Genomic DNA, 24,937 nt, shown 5'->3' with positions numbered 1-24,937 from the left:
GCCTAACTCTAACCCTCCATTCCTGCAGCCTAACCCTAACTCTCCATCCCCACGGTCTAACCCTAACTCTCTATCCCCGCGTCCTAACTCTCCATCCCCACGGTCTAACCCTAACTCTCCATCCCCACGGCCTAACTCTCCGTCCCCACGGTCTAACCCTAACTCTCCATCCCCGCGGCCAAACTCTCCGTCCCCACGGTCTAACCCTAACTCTCCATCCGCGCGGCCTAACTCTCCATCCCCATGGTCTAACCCTAACTCTCCATCCCCACAGCCTCCCCCTCCTCCCCCGCAGCCTAACCATAACCCTCCCCCTAGTGCCTAATACTCCCCCTAACCTTAATACTTACAGTTGGGATGCTGGCAGTCGGGTTTCTGGAGCTAGGATTCTGAGCGCTGGCATCCCAACCGCCAGGATGGTGATTACATCCCATACAAGCCACACAAGGAACCTATAGGGATGATATGTATCCCCTAGGAATCAATGTAACCAAATGATGCTTTTTATCTACTGTGTATAAATAACATTTTACCATAATTAGCGGAAAGAATAACATATTTTTGCCATGTTCCAAAAGGGAGTTATAGTATATTTTTAAGAAACCATTAAAATAGAGTGTTCTATTTCTGTTTCTTATATAACAATCTATCTAGCATATATATTTATGTAAGTAAAGTTGCTGTCATAATTTTTCGCTCAATCACTGACTTTTTGTCATATTAAATACCATTGAATAATGCTCAGCTATTTCTGAAAATGTAAGCTATTAGTATGAAATACATATGGAGATAAAAATGTTGTAGAAGTCACAGCAAATCTAAGTACACTCTATATTACAAACAGTAGAAGGAGAATTGAATTACCTCCAAAGTAGGATCCATCAGCAAGTTTGGTTTCTTTGCTGCCCTTGCTCAAGATACTGACAACACCATGCTGTATGAAGAACATCTTCTTACCAACTGTTCCTTCTCTGATAAGATAATCGCCAGGTTGAAAGACTTCAAATCTCAACTTTGTGAGCATTGATGTCACAAAGTTGGGGTCAGCATTGGCAAAAAGTGGCATGGAGGCTACCAGCTTGCGGCAGTTAAAATTGATGATCTCCTGCAGGAGGAAAATATTGTGATATAAGACAAGCTGAACCACTGATTAAAAATCTTGAAACAGAGAGCCTGATTCAGCAGAGAGCGCAGGTTCCCAATGCTCGGTAACTTGCGCATGCGTAGTATGGATCTGCGAGGTTGCTCGCAGTTCGGCAGCAGACTGTCAGTGATTGATAGTCTGCTGCCGTATCAGGGAGGGGGCGGCGAGAGCCTCTGTTTCTCAAAACGGAGGTGTGTCACTGCCGCTGTGGGAGAGTGACAAGGCCAGGATCTCCGTCGGCTGACAGAGATTTCCTGGCCTCTTTTCAACGTCCGCAGCAGCCGGCTTCCGTGACCCCTTGGGTCACTTAGCCAGCCGATGGTATCGCAGATGATCTGATGTTGCGTGTTGCATTCTAGAACCCAACTCGGATCAGTAATGCATGCAGGAGGCATGACGCCTCCTGCTGCATTACCATATTAGAGCTATCACAGCTGCTACCATGTAAGCAGCTGCGATAGCTATTGCGTCCTTTGCTGAATCAGGCTCAGAGATCGGTAGAACTATGTATTGTGAACTATTCATGTATTCATGCAATTAATGCGTTGCTGAATATAATGTATTATTTAATTGCTAAACTCATCCACTTTTCATCTGTGTAGTGTATGCATTCTATTGTATTCATAAGTTATATCTACGCCAGACCTTAGCATCTAGCAGTATTCTTTACACAATTAATGTCACCCAACCCTACACATTTTCTTTTTGTGGGTTCTATGCAAGATAAAAGCCGCATCTGCTCACCTGCTCTGTTCCTATCATGCTCGTCCTAAGAGAATTTGCTCTCTCCAGATCATGGTAGGCAGTCATTAAACTACTTGCACAATCAAGTCAGTGAGAAATCCATTTATATGAATGGGAAGCAAACGCAGATAGGGACCTTGTCAATGTTACTGAAAGTTGCATGATAGCCTGCCCTGAGCAGGAGAGAGCACCTACTGTGTGGGCCACTAGAGACATCACAGGACTTGCATGTTAAAGTGGATTATTTTAATGATAAAGCCAAACAAGAAAAACAACAAAAACTGAAAAAAGCTCTTAAAGTACCAGATTTATTTTCAGAAAAACAATATTTTGAATAAAAAACTAATCTTTATATGTTCAATCCCTTTCCTGTATTAGTGCCATGATATCATTTTATAAAGGTCTTTAAAATTTGATAAGACAGCAAATATAGGTTAATATTAGTTCCTTAGTATCCAGTGTTAATACAGGACTATTGGATAATGAGTAATTCAACTATATCTGCTGTCTTATCAAATGTTGAAGGCCTTTCTAACATTACTTACACATGAATTACTATTTTAACCTCATTCATTTGTGTGTTTTTACAAATAAATGTGTTACTTGTTTCATTTCATCTACATGAGCGATTGATTTTCTAATTAAGGCAATAGGCCAATTGCATTGTTCACCTTTGGTGGATATTGACTATCTCCCTATATACAGCTGCCTAGGAAGAAACACTTATAGTAGTGGTTTTATATCTGGCTGTATTACCCTTTTACCATGTACAGTATAAGGAAGGACAAATGTGCACTAATGCCAAGTAAGCACTGTAATGGAATGACATGCAGCCTGCAACCCCCCAAAACATAACGCTAACCCCGCTAACTGCCCTAAACCTAACCCTCCCCCCCACGCGGCTAACAGGGCGGGTGCCCCGGACTTACCTCATTCGGGCTCGCGTCGTCCTGGATTCCGGCGTCAGGATTATGATAGGCGTCGGTATTTTGATGCCTATCACAAATCCTTTGCCGGCATTCTGCAGTTGGTATTGTGACCGACAGCCTTGCGGCTGCCAGTCAAATAACTACATCCCGTTGCGGGTATATCTTTTGTGCTATACACTCAGGAGCGTATCTATAATGGTGCAGTGTGTGCGGGCCCCTAGGACCCTGCACCCATAGCATTACTTACCTCTCCGGAGTCCCACGTCGGCACGGGGGTCTGATGCTGTAAAAACAATTGGAAAATGGCCGTCACGGCCATTTTCCCGTCGTTTGCGCATGCGCAGTACAAGGAAAATGGCCGCCGTGGCCATTTTCCTAGTGACCTGAGCATACTCTATAAACTCTGGGCGCACTCTAGTGCCCAGAGTCTGTAACTCCGGCACTGGTAGTGCACAGATCAGTGCACTGCCGGCCGCCGGACAGAAAGGAGGGGGCCCGTGTCAGAGACTGCACACGAGCCCCCTCCTCTCTAGAAACGCCCCTGTATACACTCCAGGTTATTAGAGGTCACAGATTGATTTTATATTACTTTTTAGTACAACTGATAGCAATAACAATGATTGCAGTTTACTTATAAACTTAGTCTATACAAATATACAGTACCAGACAAAAAGTCTTAGAACAACCCCATTTTTACAGTTTTCATTGAAAAGCTTAGGGCTACATGTAAGACCTTTCATACCAAGAAAATGAATATAACACCCAATAATTGGATTTGGTTTTGTGACAAAGAATTCCCTAGATGAGTTTCAGCCTTGAATGAAGCAGAATAATAAATTCTGTTGTATAGAAATTGTATGATTTGTAAGCATAGATGTATGCTGCTGCCACCTACTGGTTTATATAGCAATCACATTTTGGTCCTAATTCTGATGCCGTTCACAGAGTGGAGCAATGTTTGGCTATTGTGCATGTGCAAAAAATCCTTAAAACTCGTACAGCGCATGTGTCCTACAGTGCGTACGCACAGAGGCCCAGTTGCGATTGAGATGCATGGTATCAATTGTATTGGAAATGTGCTGGGTGTTCCTGCTAGGTGGCTATTAACGTGCAAAGATAATCAGTTTTCTGGGTGTGTTATTGTAGTGTCGCTGAACTAGTTGCGATCTTAGACGCTTAATCTCACACATCGGGAGCCATACTCTGATGGACAATCTGAACCTAGTAATGGGCTGGTTCAATTTCGATGGTGCAACCGATGGTGGCGTTTGAAGATGCACCATGTGGTATTACAGCATCTGAAGACTCTCAAAGTGGGCATCTCAGTCCTTGCACATTCAGAAGCTGAAACTAGCATTAGCATAAAATCAGGGCCATAACTAGGGGTGTGCATTCGGTGCAGCCGCACAGAGCACAGGGCTCTGTGGGCGGCACCACTGCTCACCCACGGTCCCTCCATCTGGCTAGCAGGGTGCCTGTAATGGCACCCTGCTGCGAGAGACTCTATGCAGTAGTGCATTCTAGGACATTTCAGGAATTCCCAACACTGCCCTTACAGCACCCTGATACATCCTGAGGATGTTCCGGGCATTGCTGTGTATACCGGTGGCTGTAGCCCTGGCCCCTCGTGTGACATCATGTAGAGGGGGCGTGACCTGCACCGGACGCCAGTAACTAGTTACGGCACTGCATAAATTAGCAAACACGACAATGGCAAAAGCAGTCACAGCGGCATGTGACTCAGAATGAGCCCCAATGTACACTTAGATAGAGTATTGCTGCCATACACTGTTTGTTTGACATTATGTCTGTTTCCCATATAAGCAAATTGGCCAGGCATTTCTGGAAATCTCTTCATTAAACTTTAAAGTCATGTTTCCTGGTACTGTTCTAATGTAGACTGAAAGTTCTGAAAAAAAAAGTGACTGTTGCTGAACTCTTTTTATTAAATGTAAGGTCCATTCATGCATTATATTACTCTGCATTTACTGACAACTTAATACTATTATTTCTCTCTTCCTGTATCCTGGGATACATAATATTCACAAATTCTGTACAGAAAATGAAATGTATTTGCAACTATAAGCATTCCTTACACTTTCTTCATTGTACCTCTTACATCTTGCCTCCCACCAAATTCAGCCACACCCAATATTTTGGATAGCTTCTCCCAGTGTTTTACATTGTTGCACCACCTGTACTAACTTGTAATAGGTAGGTCTTTGTCACTTGTTTTGTTAAGGTATTACACCAATGATAGAACATATACTGAACAGTAATGGTCTGAAAAATATTATTGTCTCACCTCCTTCAGAGGTTCACTCAACTCTCCAAGAATACTCTCTTCATCAAACATCTTTCCTTGGTAGCGATGTTCATAGTAATCATGAATCCGTTGACGCATATCAGCCGGGAGCTTGTGAAAGGACATATACTGTTCCACCTGTTTATACTAAACATAATTGGGAAAAAGGATATAAGTTACTACGTTTGATGCTCCTCTGAAGTCAGAACTAAGAATCTATCAATGAGCTTTCCAAGTATGCAAAGATATACGCACAGCATGTATCCTACATTCCAATTAGTTGCTTATATTTATTTTAGGTAGTTGCTGATGAAAGCAAGAACAGAGAATACCACGTTTAGAGATGTGTTAATGTGAAGCTTTGATATTTGGAGGTTTCACTGACTTTATCTATTCAATGTCATTAGAAGATTAAGTATCACATTCTCAGAATGTTAATTTTGTACAGATGTCGATGATAATTCACCCGTTAACAAGCAAATAATGCAGAGCTACTTTGTGCAGGTGTATGCAGTGCAGTAAATGACAGATGCTTGCTTATATGAATGTACAGGGTGAAAGTGGTCAACTCCCTCCTTCCAAACCCAAGAACTCATGCTTTGCAGCTGTGTACAAATGTTATATAGTATAGAGGCAAAAGAACTAGAGATGTGCACCCGACCATTTTTGCTTGTTTTGGTTCCATTTCTTTGACCGGTTTTGGTTTTGCCAAATCGCCGTGACTGCTTTAGGATTTTTTTCCCCAAAAAAATAAAATCACATCATGTTAGTCTTTTTTTTGTTCCTAGAGTATTATTAACCTCAATAACATTAATTTCCACTCATTTCCAGTCAATGTTGACCACCTCCAGCTCACAATATTGTTTTCAATATTCAATTTTGCAATAGGGTGAAAGCTATCATACTTGCTTCCCCTTGCAAAGGATTGTTTCACATCAATAGTTTTATTTAATAGTAGTCTTCTTGGTCCCCTTCTGGGATGAAGATCTATCCCCAGCAGCAGCAGCAGCAGGCCTAGTGATGAATTGTTCTTCTGAGGACTGGAATCCTGAATAGGGAAGGGGGCATCTAGCCGTAACAAATTATATGCCCCCAATCATTACTTTGGATATTTCGGATGAAGGTGTTGGCGGTAGAGATTGCAGGTTCTGGGATCTAGTACAATTTGAGAGAAGGGAGCTGGACTGCTTGTTATTTTTTTAGAAAAAAAGGAAAAAATAACTTACGGGGCTAATTTAAGGAAATAGTTTGTTATATATATTATATACTATGACAACTATATATAGCCCTTATATCTATTGCGGTGTACTAATAGCAGCAAGAGACTTGATATAAGCTTGTGATCGCTTAACTATTTAGAACTAGAATAAAAGAGAAAAAGTGTCCCTATTGTGGTTTATTGCATATAATCTAATATGTATTTAATTTATATTAAATAATATTTATATACGATACCATTACCGAGTCCTGACTAACAATTTCTGCCATCTCACAACAGTATTATAATTAAAGCGCAGGGTAAATTTTCAGTACTAGTTTCTAATGATGTCAAATACTTTTCATGAGTTCGCTGCAAATGACATAACAGGGTACCTAGATGGTTAATGTCCCTACCTCTACTTATCGTGGTTTTACAAATGCTACAGATGGCTTGACAACTGTTGCCAGGATTTGGGTAAAAATAATTCCACACATAAGAGGTGTCCATTTGTTGGTCCTATGCCCAGGCATGACAATGGCCTGCCTCATATCATGGCCAAGAGCTGCTTCCACTGATGCCTGACTTACACAAACAATATCCTTATCCTCAACATTAGCGCCGGCATCAGCTACACAAATATCCCCCTCATCCTCTTGCACTTCGTCAGTGGCATCCTCAATTTCTGTGTCATTAGCTAGATTTGTGCTGCTCATCCTCATATTTGCAAAGGTAGCAGAAATGGTGGAAGGCGGCTTCTCTGCGAGTACAATAGTATCAGAAAGGTCAGGCTCACACATCGCACTCGTGGACACACAGGCTCTCTTCAGGGATTTGTGGCATTTCTGTTTCTGAGCACACAGTTTGTTCTACTACCTGAATGATTTTAATTTTTTTACACCTCTTCTACACTCTTAGGGCCTGATTCAGCAAGGAATGCAGTTGCTTATACGCACACAAGTGGTCGATTAATTCGCAGTGCGCGTGCGAGAATGAGATGCTGCGTTCAGAACTGCGTTCACAGAGGCTACGTAGAACCATGACAGAGTGATTAACAGAAAGTGCCATTTGTGGGTGGTGACTGAGGGGTGGTCAGGTGAATGCAGGTGTGCCAGTGCGTTTCAACACTGTTGCATGGGCGTGCATAAATTAGCCACTGCGAAACCAGATGCTGCCTGAGGTCTCATAGCGTGTGCAGAAGTTAGCAATTCCTGAGTGTGGTCTGACCTGCCTTAACTGTGCATATGGGTGCGATGTTACTCAATGTTACCGATTGTTTCGCTATGTTGTCAAAGTATACGGATGTGAGTAAGGGGAAGTGGGTGTCCTTATGTCAGGCTGCGATTGCAATGCGAATGCAAATAATTACTTAGTACTGCTGATATTAGCAACGCAGTTGCGTGCGTATAAGCAGAATAGTGATCCATAGTGAATCAGGCCCTGAGTGATAAGGTCTTGCATTGTCAAGAGAGGGAGCGGAAGATGCCTCACCACCACTAATAAATAAAGGCCAAGCCTCAGTCTTTCCTTGCCACTGCATGTGGTGAGTGGCATGTAGCCAATTTTGTTTTTCTGCACCACACTTTCCCTTTATTAGATGTCTTTTCTTCTTTAGCACTGTGTATTTTTTATTTTATTTTAGATGCCCTGACTTAGACCCACTGTGCCTTTGAGCATCGGCTTTAGTAGATGACGTCAGGCCCGCCAAGAGCCGCAGCGGGCCCGGGTAACAGGGGGTGTGGCCTAATCACGGGAGGCATGGCCATGCCCCCTTCCCCCCCCCAAAAAAAAAGCTTTGCAGCGCTGCGAGGTGGCTCTCTGGGGATGGGTGGGGTGCTCTGAGCCCCCTCAGCCCTGCTCAAAGCCAGGGAGGCGCAATCAGTGTGATCACTCCCCCCCACAGGCATAGGAGACTGCTGTGGCTGCTGCTCAGCAGCCACGAGCAGTCTCCCACTGCAGCTCAGCGCACGCTGTGTGCTGGGCTGCTGTGAGGAAGGGGGGCAGCACCAGACCCGAGCCCCTTAGGAAGCCAGGGCCCGGGTAATCTGTACTCGCTCCCCCCCCTCTCGGCGCCCCTGGATGACATTGAAGGACTAGCGTTGTCATCATTACTGGTGACTGCAGCTGCAGCGACAGTACTTGGTTGCTCGTCTTCTCTATTTTTCAATCGCAGATACTGCTTGGTTTATATATGCATGTGAGCAAAACAAATCGCACCAAACAGTACAAACAATACAGTTATTTAATTAATTTTTTTATTTTTTGATATCGCAGGCGCAGCTCTATTCAAACTATGTGGAGTCACAGGGCTTATATATGCACATGAATGTCTTACTAATGGAGTCTGGACACAGCACAGCCAATACAGCAGAGCACAACAGACAGCAGTGTGCGCCCCCTATACACATTGACTAAGCAGCACAGCCACTTGTGAGTTTGGACACAGCCTATACAGCAGAGTACCACACAGCATACAGCAGTGTGCACCCTCTATACACTACACATTGACTAAGCAGCACAGCCACTTGTGACTTGTGAGTGTGGACACAGCTTATACAGCAGAGCACAACACAGCAGCACACACCCCGCTATATACACATTAACTAAGCAGAACAGCCTATACAACATTGTACAGCACAGCAGCGTGCTCCCCCTATATATATATATATATATATATATATATGTATATATATAAATTAACTAACAGCACAGCTTATACAGCAGAGTTAAGCGCATTGTTCTTAATGAGGGAATGGTGCAGAGTCCCGTCTGCGGTGCCTTATATAGAATCCAAAACCCACGAGAATCCGACGCTGCTCGGATGATGTTTTGCCTCGAAGTGTAATCCGAATCAGGCAGAAAGATCTGAGCAGCCGCTCGGATCTACTCGGAATGCCGATGTCCGGATGGGTTTGGTTTCCATATAAAGCAGTCTATAGAAAACACAATTGCATATATAGTAGCCAAGTAGGATAGTTAGTAAACAAAGCATCAGTCACTGGTTAGTAGGCAGCCATATAGAAAGCACAATTGCATATATAGAAGCCAAGTAAGATGGTTAGTGAGCAAAGCGGTAGTCACTGGTTAGTAATTAGCCTTCTACATATATTATATTTGACAAGAGATTGTATGTTATATGGTTACTCACACCCCCTTCATGGGAATAACCGAATGATAGCTTTTTCCAGAGTGTAATGGCTCATTGTGTATCCAAATATTCCAGGTAGTTATATGTGTGCCGACTCGCTGTGCTTCTGCATATAGCATTGTTGGAGCATCCTATTTGGCTCCTATATATGCAATTATGCTTTCTATAGACTGCTTTATATGAGAGACTGTTATTCCCAGTGATATCCCATGACCATGCCACCTGGAGTTTGATGTGATACATTATTATACCATAATTTATTCTTACATTTTTTAAGCCCTGTGGCCACAGGTTTCTTTGAGGATATTATTATTGTTTATATTTTATTTCTCTTAGGTGACAGCTTAAGGCTGGTTTCTAATGTTTATAATATACTGATTCTGGCTATTGTGATATAATAAAGATTTACTATTATTTTATATGTTAACCTATTAAATATAGCTAAATATGATTAATTTCTAATATATGTCTAAAAAAGAGCCCTCTACTCCAAAATTAATATCAAGTATACTTGGATACAGTAAAAATAAAAAATGTTTTCATTACAAAAATTAGATATAAAATACATTAGTCTTTCACAAGCTTTTATTACAATTGCTGGCTTGCTGTTGAATGATAGAATTATGTTACTGCTGTTAGAGAAGAAAATATGAGCTCTTGATTGCAATACCTTCTAGCAGTCTTTAGCTGGTAGTATGTGATTTATGAAGGCATTTTACCAATACTGAAAATGATTATGCACTAATAAACTGAGACATATCTGTATACAACTGGGTGTGTTGAAAGAGTTTGGGGTACTACACCCTAAAAACTACCTCAACCATTAGATAATTTCCCGTACAGTGGGTTTAAATTCCAAGTGCACATCACAATGTTCGATTAAACTTGGTAATAATGTCAGAAAGATGTTCTGTTAAAACATAAATGGTGCCCTTGCAATCTAAAGAAATATCACAGAAGGATGTACTGTAATTGCTATATACACTCATAGATGACGTAGTTAACAAAGTAAATGTAAGCTTATACGCAGGACCGTCTTACCTCTTTGTCTGTCTGGTATTACCCAGTCTTGTTCTATTACTGTTTGTTCCCAATTGTAAAGTGCAGCAGAATATGCTGGCACTTTATAATAAGTAAATGATAATAAATAAAGAAATAAATATAGGAATTTTATTAGCTAAAGCCGGATCAACCATTTTCTGAAGATCATTTAAACTTCAATGTGGTCCATCTGTCATTTTGTGTTCACTAACTAATTACACCTATTGATCAATATTAATTAAATCACATATTGTCCTGCCAAATTCTGTGCAAACAGAGTAAACATATGTTCTCAAAGTAAAATACAGATATCTATTAATGATAAACCCCTAATAATGCGTGCAATATATCAGGGCCCAATCCTGACCCTCATTCAGGTGAAGAATTTTACTAGACATACAACAATGGCATTTTGCACTTGTGTCTCCCATTGTAAATGACAAACAATACAAGTATATATTAATTAGATATTCATAATTCATATTTTAACTATAAAACGTAAGTGTATAAACACCCACACACCTCCAGCCGGCCCATTCCGCAAGGTACGCAGCCACATACGACACCTATGTCACTGCGCTGCCAGCCGCCAGTGCCGCAGCCTGAACAGTGAACACTGGGCCTGATTCAGAGCCGTTCGCTATTTGTGGTCGTTCGTTCAAAAACAAGGGGTGGCTATTCAAATGATCCGTTCGCAAATTGCAGTCTGTTCCCACCTCTAAGTCTGAACGAGCGAGCAAAACATACGCTCGTTTTTTTGATAAAAACGCCCCCTGGCCGCACGCACCATACGTCATGTCCGCTATTTATTAGATTAATCGAGTACATCGTACAGCGTATGAACTGCTCGCTATTCTTGTGGTTGGTGTTTTCAACCGCTATTTTGCGAGCAGTTCTGAGTTAAAAAAAACCAAGTGACGTGGTCAATGACGCTGCTGTATTAATTATGCACTCCCTTAAAACGCCCGTTTTGACCTTTAAGCACGCCTGCGTTCGGATCTCCACTCCCCGTTTTCAAGCACCTTCCCCTGTTACCACCCACATATGCCTCATTCTGTCACTCAAAATAGCAGGCCCTCGCTATATTGCGTACCAACGATTTTTGGCCGCACTGACTGGTTCGCGCATGCGTACTAAAAACCGTACGCATGCGCAGATGTGCGAACATCGCTCGGAACGAGCGTACTGCCGCTAGCGAGTGGCTCTGAATGAGGGCCACTGTCGGTGATTGACACTGACCAGGTTTGGAAGTTCATCCCAGTTGCCCGGAGGCAAGTTAGAGTTTGGAACCCCCTACTGCAGAGCTGCAGTGGAAGATCAGTGGTCACACTTGTTTTCCCCTGTGAACCACACAAGTGCTGCTGCACATGCTATAGATTGAGGAGCCCCTTCAGGGCTTGGCGCCCAGAGGCAGGCGCCTCCATTGTCTCTGGGAGTTACGCCCCTGACACTGACAGTACAGACACGGATGGAGGGGGAGGAAGGACCACTATCTTTTCTCCTCCCCTCTCCTCAGCTCCTCCCCCCAGAGTGACACAGCCTGGCTACTGGAGTCCATATCCGGCTGGAGGGAGAGGATGGGCCGGGCTCTCCCCTCTACTCCCCTTTCCACCTTATGTTCCCCGGCTTCCTCCCCTCTCTGAAGGCTGTGCTTGGGCGTCGGGGATCTGACGTCACGATCTCGTGACCATCCCCAGCGTTACGTCTAACGAGGAGCCACCATCCACACGCTGCAGTTCTGGGCCCAGGTAAGAAAATTTAAATACTGTATATTAGTCATCCACTGGCTGTCACCCTCTCCCTGTCATCCACTGCTGTCACCTTCTCCCTGTCCTCACCCTTTCCCTGTCACCCACTGCTGTCACCCTCTCCCTGTCCTCACCCTTTCCCTGTCACCCTCTCCCTGTCACCCCCTGCTGTCACCCAATGCTGTCTCCCTCTACCTGTCACCCTCTCCCTGTCACCCTTTCCATTACGGACTGTTGTCACACTCTCCCTGTCATCAGTCTTTCCCTGTCACCCTCTCCATGTCGTCACCCTCTTCCTGTCACACACTGCTGTCACCCTGTCATCACCCACTCCCTGTCTCCCAATGCTGTCAACCTCTCCCTGTCACCCTCTACCTGTCGTCATACTTTCCGTCACCCATTGCTGTCACCGTCACCCTCTCTCTGTTGTCACCCTCTCTGTCACCCACTGCTGTCACCCTCTCCATGCCACCCACTGCTGTCATCCTTCACCTATCACCCACTGCTGTCACCCTCTTACTGTCACCCATTGCTGTCATTCTCTACCTGTCACCCACTGCTTTCACCCTCTCCCTGTCGTCACCCTTTCTCTGCCACCCTCTCCCTCTCACCCACTGCTGTCACCCTCTTTCTTTCATCACCCTCTCCCTGTCACCCAATGCTATCACCCTCTCCCTGTCACCCAGCACTGTCAACCTCTACCTGTCAATATCCTTTCTCTGTCACCCATTGCGTCACCCTCACCCACTGCTGTTACCCTCTCCCTATTGCCACCCTCTCCCTGTCATCCACTGCTGTAACCCTCTCCCTGTCATCACCCTCTCCCTGTCACCCTCTCTGTTGTCACCCACTGCTGTCACCCTCTCCCTGCAACCAACTGCTGTCAACCTCTCCCTGTCACCCTCTCTGTCACCCAGTGCCATCACCCTCTCCCTGTCACCCATTGCTGTCATTCTCTCCCTGTCACCGTCTCCGTCAAGCAGTGCTGTCACCCACTGCTGTCATCCTCTTCATCGTCACCCTCTCTGTCACCCACTGCTGACACCTTCTTCCTGCCGTCATCATCTCCGTCACCCTCTTCCTGTCGTCACCCTCTTTCTGTCACCCAGTGCTTTCACTCTCTCCCTGTCGTCACCCTTTCTCTGTCACCCTCTCCCTCTCACCCACTGCTGTCACCCTCTTTCTTTCATCACCCTCTCCCTGTCACCCAAGGCTATCACCCTCTCCCTGTCACCCTCTGCTGTCACCCCTACCTGTGCTCACTCTTTCCCTGTCACCCTCACCCACTGCTGTTACCCTCTCCCTGTTGTCACCCTCTACCTGTCACCCTCTTCTGATCACCCAGTGCTGTCACCCTCTCCCTGTCACTAAGTGCTGTCACCCTCTCTAATATGTATTTTTGGGTATAATTGTAGCTTAGCACCTAGGGTGGTCCTGCTGTATAAAGACTTCATACATTTTCATGTGAGGGCCTATCTGTGTTTTTTTTTCTGCAAAGCGCTATGTGTTTTATTTTCACATGGGGGCTAATGTGACTTTTTTCATGCGGAGCCTATGTGTTTTATTATTTTCATGTGGGGGCTTATATGTTTGATTTTTTTCATGTTGTGGCCTGTGTGTGTGTTTATTATTTATCATGTGCCCCCCCACAGTGGGGGATAATGTGTGTGTTTTTTTCCATTTTTGGGGCCATTGTAAGGATTCTGTATGGTCTGATGCAGGAGAAAGTCCATGCGGGGTGACACGATAAGTTACTGCACTTGGTTACACCAACCCTAGTGACGCCACTGAGTATAGTCTTAAATTATAACCATATGTCGGTCTTTTGATCAACAGATTCCCTTTTGTAATTGTTATATCATTACATGTACTCCCGATATTTAACACACTGAAATATGAGGGTTTATTTCACCAAGGGGCGCCAAAATCTATAGCCGCTTACCAAAAAAATTATGCTAGGGCCAGCCCTGCCTCCAGCACACACATATTTGCATAATTAAAGAAAATAACAATGCATGATGTCTCATGCACTATACAGTTAACAGTTTATACAATCTGAGTGATTGCTATGAGATTATAACTGCTGCATTAGTGTTTATCAGTCAATTCATACAGCCAGTCCTTATTCAAGTCACCAAGTTTAACCAGTGGTAGCTTATAATAGGGGTGGATTGACCTCACAGGGTTGGATCACTAGTATTGACCCTTACTTTTGCCCTGGGAACACCCTCTGTTTTAGCCTTTTTTTTTTTACAACTCCATTGTTAAAAACAAACAAACAATGGTCCTGATTATATCCGCAAGGATCAGCCCCCTACCTTGAAAGGTTCAGCTTTCTGAAAGTCAGCCTGGGGCAAGATAATTAGGGCTGATCCGTTCCTGCTCCCTGATGTCTGACTGGTTCACCAATCTCCTTTTCCCTTTTCATCCCCTCCTGTTGTTCACTTTGCCCTCTCCTGACTCCTCACCTCCTGTGTCTCACTGTCCTTTCTCCTTATGACTATCCCTGCCCCCATCTACCCCCAATACTTCAGCACATACAATAGGTAGACAGAGAAATCTGCCTCCCACAATGTGCTGGTGGAATATTGATGTAATGTAGTGATGATATTTATGTAAGTTATTCCTGTAATGCAGTTTCTGGTGAGGGTTATACATTTAAGATGGGTCTCTTTTTATTAAATGTAAGGTCTATTAATGCATTAAGGTTTATATCGTTTTTCATACATTTTAGTGGCTAATAATACAATGCAGGGTCTGTGTATTAAATGTGGGAGTTAATGATTTAATGACGGTAGGTGGAAGGGGGAGGAGACCTGATTACTAAATGTGTATGCCATTTATGCAATGTAGTGATAGGTATAATGACTAAAATCTAACCAATGTAATTAACAAAATAATATATTAATGTTACATGATCTATTGTAAAAACTGAGTGTGAGATAAAATGGTTTTCGACAAATTACTGTGTCAGTATCCATTGGTGTAAGGAACTTTGATGAAAGAGACATACATATTGTCGTGTCACTTTGCTTTGCTTATTTACTCAGAGATGAACTGTTGCAGCAGAAGAGCAATCAACCCATTGCCAAGTAACAAATTCCAAGACCCATAAACAAAATGGAGCAAAATATTCTCAATAATCCATATTTAAGAAGACTTCTTCATAAATTTGTAACCACTGGAACTAGCCAGATAATATGTGTCAATGACATACACATGCACATTCCATAAGGAGCCTGTAGAGATAATGTATCTACACAAGGAATCAATATATCATCATAATATTTCATATGTGTGAAACATCATGCCAAGTTTAGTAATACTAATGACATATCTCTGATATGCTGAAGAAGAATGTTATGATATATTTGTAGAACCTAGTTGCACTTTTCCTGGACACAAGGGTAATAGATCGGTTGTAAAACAGATAAAGGGGCATTACACATGAGATGATGCCAATATAAAGTTTTTGGTTTTGTTTAATTTCTGTTTATTTTAAAGGACTGTTTTGCATTATTATTCAATAAACATATTAAATAATGATATGTGTTTGTTTTCTTAAATACATCAATTATCAGCATTGACCTTTATAATGCTACATTTATGAAGGGAATTATTTGGTTCGCACTGTATCTGATTAAGGGAGTAACTGAAAACTTCCCAAGAGTTATCAGCTCTGGAACTAAAACTTACTTGGGCCAGTGCTTGTGTTTGATAATCAGCATGAGATAAATTATGCAGTGATTTTAATGTTTTTTAAGTAGACCAATTGGCTTGGTTTTGATTAGCCCTTGACCACCGACATGTCACACATGCCCTGTTGTTTCTAGACAAAGGGAATTAATGTAATCTGGGATGGTATTAAAGTAATTTAGTAGAGGTATTAATGTAATTTGGCTGCTGGTGGGGACTACTAATGTATAGTGGAACTAATGGAAGCTAAAAATATAATGTGAGAGCTGATGGAAATTAATGGTTTTTATTTAGTGATACAGATGGGGGTGGTGGGCATGCGTCCAACAGTGGTGCTCACCCAGCTGCTCCATGATGTGTATGGCTTCTGTAGAGTAGAGACACTAGCGTTCTGCATAGTTCCTACCTACATGTTGCAGCGATGGTGGGAGAGTCCTCTGCCACTGTACTACTTCTCAGGCAGGAATTTTTGTTTAGTGAGTGTTGGGACTAGAGCACAGTTCACGAGGGGAGAGAGGGTGGTGGAGCATATGTAGCAAGGGGAGAATGGAGAGGGCATGGATCACCTGTGTAATCCTCCAAGACTCTCCACTAACTACAATATATATACCCAAAGCCCACCCTCTCAATGTCACGTATGATATGTGACAAATAAATAAAGTTTGGTTGTCATATGTAACATGGGGTAGGAGTGATTGGCGACAAATGTGACAAGGGAGAGTGGATGGGGAATATGTGACAAGGAGACAGGTGGGGCATAATGTGACCCAGGAGAACCCATATACCTTTTCTTGATATTGGCGCCGCGATGAATCTAGCGATTGGATGAGTGCAGTAGCGTGGCCGATGAACATGGCATAGCAAGTGGCACCAACAATCATGCTGAGCATAGTAAGCCAGACATCCGACATGCCCACTGGTGCCTGCTGTCCATACCCGATGCACAGCATGTGGCTCATGGCTTTGAAAAGGGCATAGGAATATTGCTTTCCCCAAGAGGCATTCTGCAACAAAAAGAGAATATTTTGTGTTTTTCCACTGTAACATCACAAGCTAAACAGAACACAATCTGCTCATTTTCTGCAAACCTTGCACAACGTTAGCTAATTTAAGAAAAAAAATATTATTAATTACATTTATAGCAGATGACTTCAAGCATGATCAGATGCAGAAGTCATTTCAGTGACCTTTAACAGCTGGAGCAAATGTCCCCAAACTTACTCTGTGTTCTTTAGCAGGCTGGGGCCAATGTCCTGAGCTTCTATCCAACCACAACAGTGACCTAGTTCACTACTCACATAATCCAAAGAGAGTATATTATCAAAGACATCAGGAATCTATAGTTAAATGAAGTTCTGTTTAGTATTTTGTCCTTGGTACAAATTATATGTACCTTAAAGTAGGGAGTAAGTAAAAGGCACAACTACATATAACCTTACTACAAATCATATCATGTACAATAACTGGTAAGTAGTACAATCAAAATGATCAGAATAGTTTCAAGAAAAAGAAACTAAAATAACAACCAATATCACCACCATAAACCTAAATAGAAGGTGTTTTGGAAGTTTCATACAATAGTCCTGCTTTTCACTGTATGAAAAACATAAATGTCATCATATGCAAAGAAGATTTGTAAAGCATTTTGTTATGGCTGATAAGAATACTGGGAAGTCACAAGGGTGTACTACCCATAACTGCACTGGGACCAGATAGGGTCTTTTTCCTTTTCATCTTTTATTTTTTAGTGTAACTAAAATGATTAAAGTATATAATTAAGCAGAGTTTTGGACACGCTGCGTTTGGGCACCCAAAATCACGACTCTTTGCGGATTTCTACTTGCCACCTCAGTATTAGTCTGCTGCTTTAAATAATGTTGTAAGTTTTTCAGGGCCATACACAGCTGGCCTGGGCCCCATTACTATCGGGGGGCGTGGCCTAGTCGTGGAAGGCGTGGTCACGTCCCTTTAGGGAAAAAAACCACACTATTTGATGTGATGTTGCATGCTGGGGAGGGGGGCGCTGTAAGCCCCATCCCCCTGCACAAATCCAGGTGGGGGCGGAGAGGAGACTGCTGCTGCTGCTTAGCTGCAGCAGTCTCCCTGGTCTCCCACTGCAGCCCAGCATACAACAGCGTGTGCTAGGCTGCTGACAGATAAGAGGGAGGGGGAACTGCATTGGACCTGGGAAGCTGCCAGACCCCTCCAAAAAGCTTTCTCCCCCTTTCTGCACCTCTGAAGGTTGCAGGAATATGTGTCATTGTCATGTTCGGATTTCTCTGTGGGTCCGACTTGAGTCTCTGGCAGAAGTGGGTTCTGGAGTGGATGTCTGGAAACTGGCTGTTCTGATGTAGTTTCTTGGCTGGAACTGGTTGGAATCTAACATTACGGTTGCTGAAGAGTAAGGATACTGGAAGTACAGCCAGAATAGCACTGGACTGTACTGGATGCTGAAGCACCGGAATGGAACTGAAAAGCGTTTGGATAGCTGGATCACCAGGATGGAACTGTTGGTGCTGGTTATCGGACTGGAGCCAGTGGTAAATGATATCGGACTGGAGCCGATGAAACCGGATACTGGAGCCAGGAGTGCAGTGAGATGGAAATTGGAAATCTGCACAGGAATCGCTGAGTAGCAAAGGATAGAATATTTGAAGGAGCTCTCTCTAATGCTGTGCTATGTGCAGGGAGCAGGACCGTATTAAGGTCTGTGGGGGCCCCTGGGCAACAATCTTGTGGGGGCCCTTTCCAATAAAATTATCAAAGTCTATACCTCTCTCTCTCTCTCTCTCTCTCTCTATATATATATATATATATATATACTATATATATATATATATATATATATATATACACATATATATATATATAGCAACTTTTCAAATATAAATTAAAATATATGTATATATATATATATATATATATATATATATATAAATGCTTGTGTGCCCTCTGCAGACTGACAGAGGACCAAATCAGACAGATGGACCAAATCAGCGGCACTAGGAGACTTTTAGAAAAGTTTTAATGTGTCACATTACATCTTTTCTAAAACTCTCCTAGTGCCGCTGATTTGGTCCATCTATATAAATATATACAGTCAGGTGCATAAATATTGGGACATTGACAGAATTTTCATATTTTGGCCTCTATTCACCACCACAATCGCTTTGAAATGAAACACACAAGATGTGCTTTAACTGCAGACTTTCAGATTTAATTTGAGGGTAATTACATCCAAATCAGGTGAACGGTGTAGGAATTACAACGGTTTCTATATGTGCCTCCCACTTTTTAAGGGGCCAAAAGTAATGGGACTATCAACTCAAAAGCTATTTCATGGACAGGTGTGGGCTATTCCCTCGTTATTTCATTATCAATTAAGCAGGTAAAAGGTCTGGAGTTGATTCTAGGTATGACATTTGTATTTGGAATCAGTTGCTGTCGACTCTCAATATGAAATCCAAAGAGCTGTCACTATCAGTGAAGCAAGCCATCATTAGGCTGAAAAATCAAAACAAACCCATCAGGGAGATAGCAAAAACATTAGGTGTGGCCAAATCAACTGTTTGGAACATTCTTAAAAAGAAAGAATGCACTGGAGAGCTCAGCAACACCAAAAGACCCGGAAGACCACAGAAAACAACTGTGGTGGATGACAGAAGAATTATTTCCCTGGTGAAGAAAAACCCCTTCACAACAACCCCTTGGCCAAATCAAAAACACTCTCCAGGAGGTAGGTTTATATGTGTCAAAGTCAACAATCAAGAGAAGACTTCACAAGAGTGAATATAGAGAGTTCACCACAAAATGTAAACCATTGGTGAGCCTCAAAAACAGGAAGACCAGATTAGAGTTTGCCAAACAACATCTAAAAAAGCCATTACAGTTCTGGAACAACATCCTATGGACAGATGAGACAAAGATCAACTTGTACCAGAGTGATGAGAAGAGTATGGAGAAGGAAAGGAACTGCTCATGATCCAAAACATACCACCTCATAAGTGAAGCATGATGATGGTGTTAATGTCATGACGCGTGGGCATGTATGGCTGCCGATGGAACTGGTTCCATTGTATTTATTGATGATGTGACTGCTGACAAATACAGCAGAATGAATTCTGAAGTGTTTCGGGCAATATTATATGCTCATATTCAGCCAAATGCTTCAGAACTCATTGGACGGCGCTTTACGGTGCAGATGGACAATGACCTGAAGCATACTGCAAAAGCAACCAAAGAGTATTTTAAGACTAAAAAGTGGAATGTTATGCAATGGCCAAGTCAATCCCCTGACCTGAATCTGATTGAGCATGCATTTCACTTGATGAAGACAAAACTGCCCCAAGAACAAGCAGGAACTGAAGACATTTGCAGTAGAGGCCTGGCAGAGCATCACCAGGGATGAAACCCAGCGTCTGGTGATGTCTATGCGTTCCAGACTTCAGGCTGTAATTGCCTGCAAAGGTTTTGCAACAATGTATTAAAAAGTGAAAGTTAGATTTAGGATTGTTTAGTTTGTCCCATTACTTTTGGCCCCTTAAGGTGGAAGGCACATATAGAAACCGTTGTAATTCCTACACCGTTCACCTGATTTGGATGTAATTACCCTCAAATTAAATCTGAAAGACTGCAGTTAAAGCACATCTTGTTTGTTTCATTTCAAAGCCATTGTGGTGGTGAATAGAGGCCAAAATATGAAAATTCTGTCAATGTCCCAATATTTATGCACCTGACTGTATATATATATAGGTGCTAGACATTACACCGACCTGTGAGTTGCCTTCTCCTCATGGCTGGTGACAGCTAACTCCTGTACAAAGCAGCTCAGCCTCTGCGCTCCATCCACAGGGCTGACTTTTCTCATAATTTCTGTACCAGCCAGCTGTCAATCAAGGGAGGTGGGTGGGGATGAATGGACGGGGCTTCAGGCAGATGACCGGGGGACTGGAGCTTCTGGTGACCCAGGTGAAATAATTGCGGAAAGGAGACCTAGCACAAACTGGGGGCGGAGCTTCAGGTTGATATGGGGGTGGAGCATCGCACTGCGTGGGGTGGAGCTTAGGACTGCAAGGAGAATACTTGGATAGCGGACATAGGGGGCCCCCACACACTGTCCCCTGCCCCCAGCCACTAATACTAAATAAAAACCGGAGTACTCCTCGGCAGTTCAGCTGTTCCCATGGGACTGCCGAGGAGTACTCCGTTTTTTATTTAGTAGTAGTGGCCGGGGGCAGAGGAAAGTGTGTAGGGGGCCCCACCACGACTGCCCCTGTCGCACTGCCTATTATCCGGCCCTGGCTGGGAGAATACATATATACCCCTGGCTTGTTAGGGATTGCCTGCAGTTGTCATGTGACCGCATACTGGTCTCCTGTTGGTGGAGATCCGGTCACCTGATCCGGACTGTCATGTCTACACGGCTGCTCCCAGCAGCCAGCACTGTTGGGGATGTTGCATGTGAAAGCCGGGAAGACTGCAGGAGGTGAGAAGAAACTACAGCTGGAGGAAGTCTGTCACGGAGCTGGCTCATGGAGCGGGGAACCAAGTAAGTGACCTGGCGGCTGTAACACATAGGGGTCTATTCATAAAGCAGAGAAGAGCCCTGTTTAGCTGAAATCGTGGCTCTTCTCTGCTTCATGCAATTCATGGAGCAAGTTAATGTGGAGAAGGTTATACCTTCCTCTGCTGCCGTACATATTAGCCATCTGAGGATGGCTTAATCTGGACAGCAAGCCGAACAGAGCAGGGAAGTTGCATACTTCCCTGCTCTCTGTCCGGCACCCGACACTGGCATCGCCCCCTTTTCCCAGTATCCTTTGCAGCAGGTCTGACGTGACCTGCTGCTCTCAGACGCCAGGGCATGCGCAGTGAGAAGCAGGCATATCGGGCTCCCAATATGTCTGTATTCTCACTGCGTAGAGGAATGGCGGAAAGTCCGGACAGCGCACGAAGATGCCAGAGAATGGCTACTAAACGTCACTATCTATTGCATCGATGTGATGCGATATATAGTGATATTTATCATGAGCCACTTCATGTTCTTTTATAAATAGACCCCAAAGTGCGGCTTGTGACAACATGAAAACAATGTTTAATTTATTTTAATAAGATAAAATAACAAACTGATTATAGCATTTTACATTTAGAACAAAGCCTATTCTATTTACTGCGTATTACATTTAAATTGAGAGAAAAAAAATATTATGACCAAAAAAACCTCTATATTGTGACTTTCATTATAATGGGGCATATTCAATTAGACGCGAAAAGCCGTTTTTCCGCAGAAAAGTTTTGCGGATGACTTCATTTCACCAGGCGAAAACTTATCTCCGTATTCAATTACAAAGCCTTTTTGCGTATGAGGAAAGTCAATGCAATGGAATAGGCGAAAAAGATTTGCCTATGAAAGCAGGCGGAAAAAAGTGCAGAATTGTGGTTTTGGGGTGCAAAGGTTGGGAAAACACTCTGCACCCTTGGGACAGCCCCCCAAAGGTTAACTGCATAAAAAAACAACCCTTAAAAAAAATGACTTTGAAAAAGGGGGCGAAAATGTACAAAGTTGGGGTACAAACTTAAAAAGTAGCGAAATAGACTTTTGTGGGGTCTGCAAGTATGGGAGATTGCAGGTGCTTGCTGAAGGTGCGTTTTTAATGTTTTTTAAAACTTCACTTTTGCGAATTTTAAACATGCTTACACCCATTTTCATGTACCCCAAATGTACTGGGACTAGTTATTTTCTCCCAAAAAAACCTGCTAAATGCTATTCTTCACCACTTGTGCAAAGACGTTATTTAGCAGCTAATGAGAGCATTTAGTTACCCAAAATAGCTTCAGTAGGGATATTCGGGGGCATCTACAATGATCCCCAATGTTAGTGCATCTTTTGGGGGGTATCTGGCTGATTTCCTCAAATCTGACAGCACTTTTATCCTGTTTGAGTTTCGCCGGGATCTGTTTTCGTGTCCTTTGGAATTGAATAGGGCGAATAGTGGCGCCGTGCACGAACAGTTTTCGCTTCCAAAACACGCGAAGTACGGCAGGCGAAACCTTTCCAACTTTTCGCGTCTAATTGAATATGCCCCTATGTGTATAAACATATAGGGGTAAAGTTACTAAAGTGAGAATTTTTAGAAGTGGAGATCTTGCCCATAGCAACCAATCATACTCTAGCTATTATCTTTTAGAACAGGGGTGGGGAACCTTTTTTCTGCCGAGGGCCATTTTGATATATATAACATTAATTTCGGGCCTGGTGCAGGCCACCCCCCCCCCTCCGTGTAACGTCACACGGGGCGGGGCCACAATTGCTGGTGATTATAGCAATGCTCAGAGCATCCTGAGGTTGTTCTGGGGAGCTGTAAGGGCAGCGGTGTGACCATTGAAGCGTCCTAAGGAGGCTCCAGGCCTAACTGCTGCATAGATTCTGCAATTCTAGGCACCCTGCTAGCCAAATGAGGCTAGCAAAACAAGCTCAGAGGGCCAGACCAAATGATTCCAACGGCCTTATAGGGCCCCCGGGCCTGAGGTTTCCCATCCCTGTTTTAGAAGGTGCTAGTTAAATGTAAAATATAATCTGATTGGTTGCTATGGGCAACATCTCCACTTCTAAAAGCTCTCACTTTAGTAAATATACCCCATAGAATGGCATTTATAGACATTTATTAAATTGATATCAAGTCGGATTTGCAGTTAAAAGGTGCCAGTAAAATAGTTAACTGCACATACTGTACCTTGCATTCAAAATATAGGCATATCTATATTTTGCATGTCAACATTTATAGCACTACTATGATAGGAATTGTTGGTCATGGCATTATTATTCTAAGCTGCATGTGGAACTACACATATGCCGGCAGGGCCTGTTCCAACAGTTTCATTGCAATTAATGGGAGGTTCTATCATCTAAACTGCTAATTACAGTCAGTCTGCCATAACAAGCTCACTGTTTACTGGTCACCACTAGTTCTAATGTTAGCTATGTCGAGGGAGCTGTCGGGCTTTCATGGCGAGGGGGCGTGTCATGGTAAAAGGGGGCGTGACATGGCAATGGCTCGTCATTGGAGGCGGAGCATGGGTGTGACAGCACAATTGCACCATCGTGGCCCCGCCCCCTCTTCACAATGCCGAGATTTTCGGCATTGTGAAATAGGGGGCGGGGCCACGATGATGCGATTCAATGAGAATCGTGTCACGCCCCCCACTGTTGGGGTTTATATTGTAATTGTGGGGGGACGGACAGGTCGCCAGGGGCCGGGAGACTTGCCTGCCTTTCCGTGGGGGCCGGGAGTGGCACCCGAATTTTGGGAGGCTCTCTGCTGTATAGAGAGGGTAGGCAAATATGCATCATGACTGTCAACATTTTAACTGTGTCTACATTTTGGTTGTCGACCTTAAGATTTGTCTATATATTTTTTTTGCATTAAAGGTTTTTATTAAGATCTTCAAAAACTGTAAAGGGGCCTATCCATTACACAAGTTTTTGAACGATTCGACCAAAACCAGGAGGTTTTGGTCGGATCGTTCAAAAAGTCGTCTAATGCATAGGCTGCAAACGTCCTGCACCGCACACTCCCGCGAATGCCAAAAGAAGTGTTTTGCTGTTCGAACATGCTCGTCAATTTCTGCATATTGCTGAACGACTTTAGAAAAGTCGTTCAGTGGATATGCAGTGAACAACCAACAGCGAACGGCTTTTTGCCACGAAGCCACTCCCTGGACACTCCCAGCAGCCGCAAGTCATCTGCTGTGCCCTGAAGTAGCAGCAAGCAGCAAGCTGACGCCGGGAGACCACGCTGTATTTCAAGTTTTTAAAGTAAGTACTGGGGTGGGAGGGGGGTACGGGGGGCTACGGGGATGGGGACCCAATTACTACCAATGTATATGCACTGGGAGGAGGGGATCGGCGGCGGTGGTCAGCAGCCATGTGGGGGGGGGGACCCACTAACCCACCAATGTATATTTTTGTAACCCGTCAAGGATAC

At 43.5% G+C, this 24,937-nt stretch overlaps 1 protein-coding gene across 1 annotated transcript in view; it reads right to left on the bottom strand.

The window, feature by feature from the left end:
* Positions 1–24,937, bottom strand: part of HCN4 (hyperpolarization activated cyclic nucleotide gated potassium channel 4) — a 202,495-nt gene that overhangs the window by 39,385 nt on the left and 138,173 nt on the right. The window contains exons 4-6 of the mRNA XM_088446221.1: positions 16,739–16,957; positions 5,123–5,269; positions 865–1,105 (exon numbers count right to left, since the gene is read on the bottom strand). Of these exons, the coding sequence (XP_088302347.1) occupies positions 865–1,105; positions 5,123–5,269; positions 16,739–16,957 (607 nt within the window). The remainder of the gene's footprint in view (positions 1–864; positions 1,106–5,122; positions 5,270–16,738; positions 16,958–24,937) is intronic.

This window comes from Taudactylus pleione, unplaced genomic scaffold, assembly GCF_031769625.1.
Source record: "Taudactylus pleione unplaced genomic scaffold, aTauple2 ptg000019l, whole genome shotgun sequence".
Classification (NCBI taxonomy): domain Eukaryota; kingdom Metazoa; phylum Chordata; class Amphibia; order Anura; family Myobatrachidae; genus Taudactylus; species Taudactylus pleione.
This window is presented reverse-complemented; position numbering and strand designations above follow the sequence as displayed.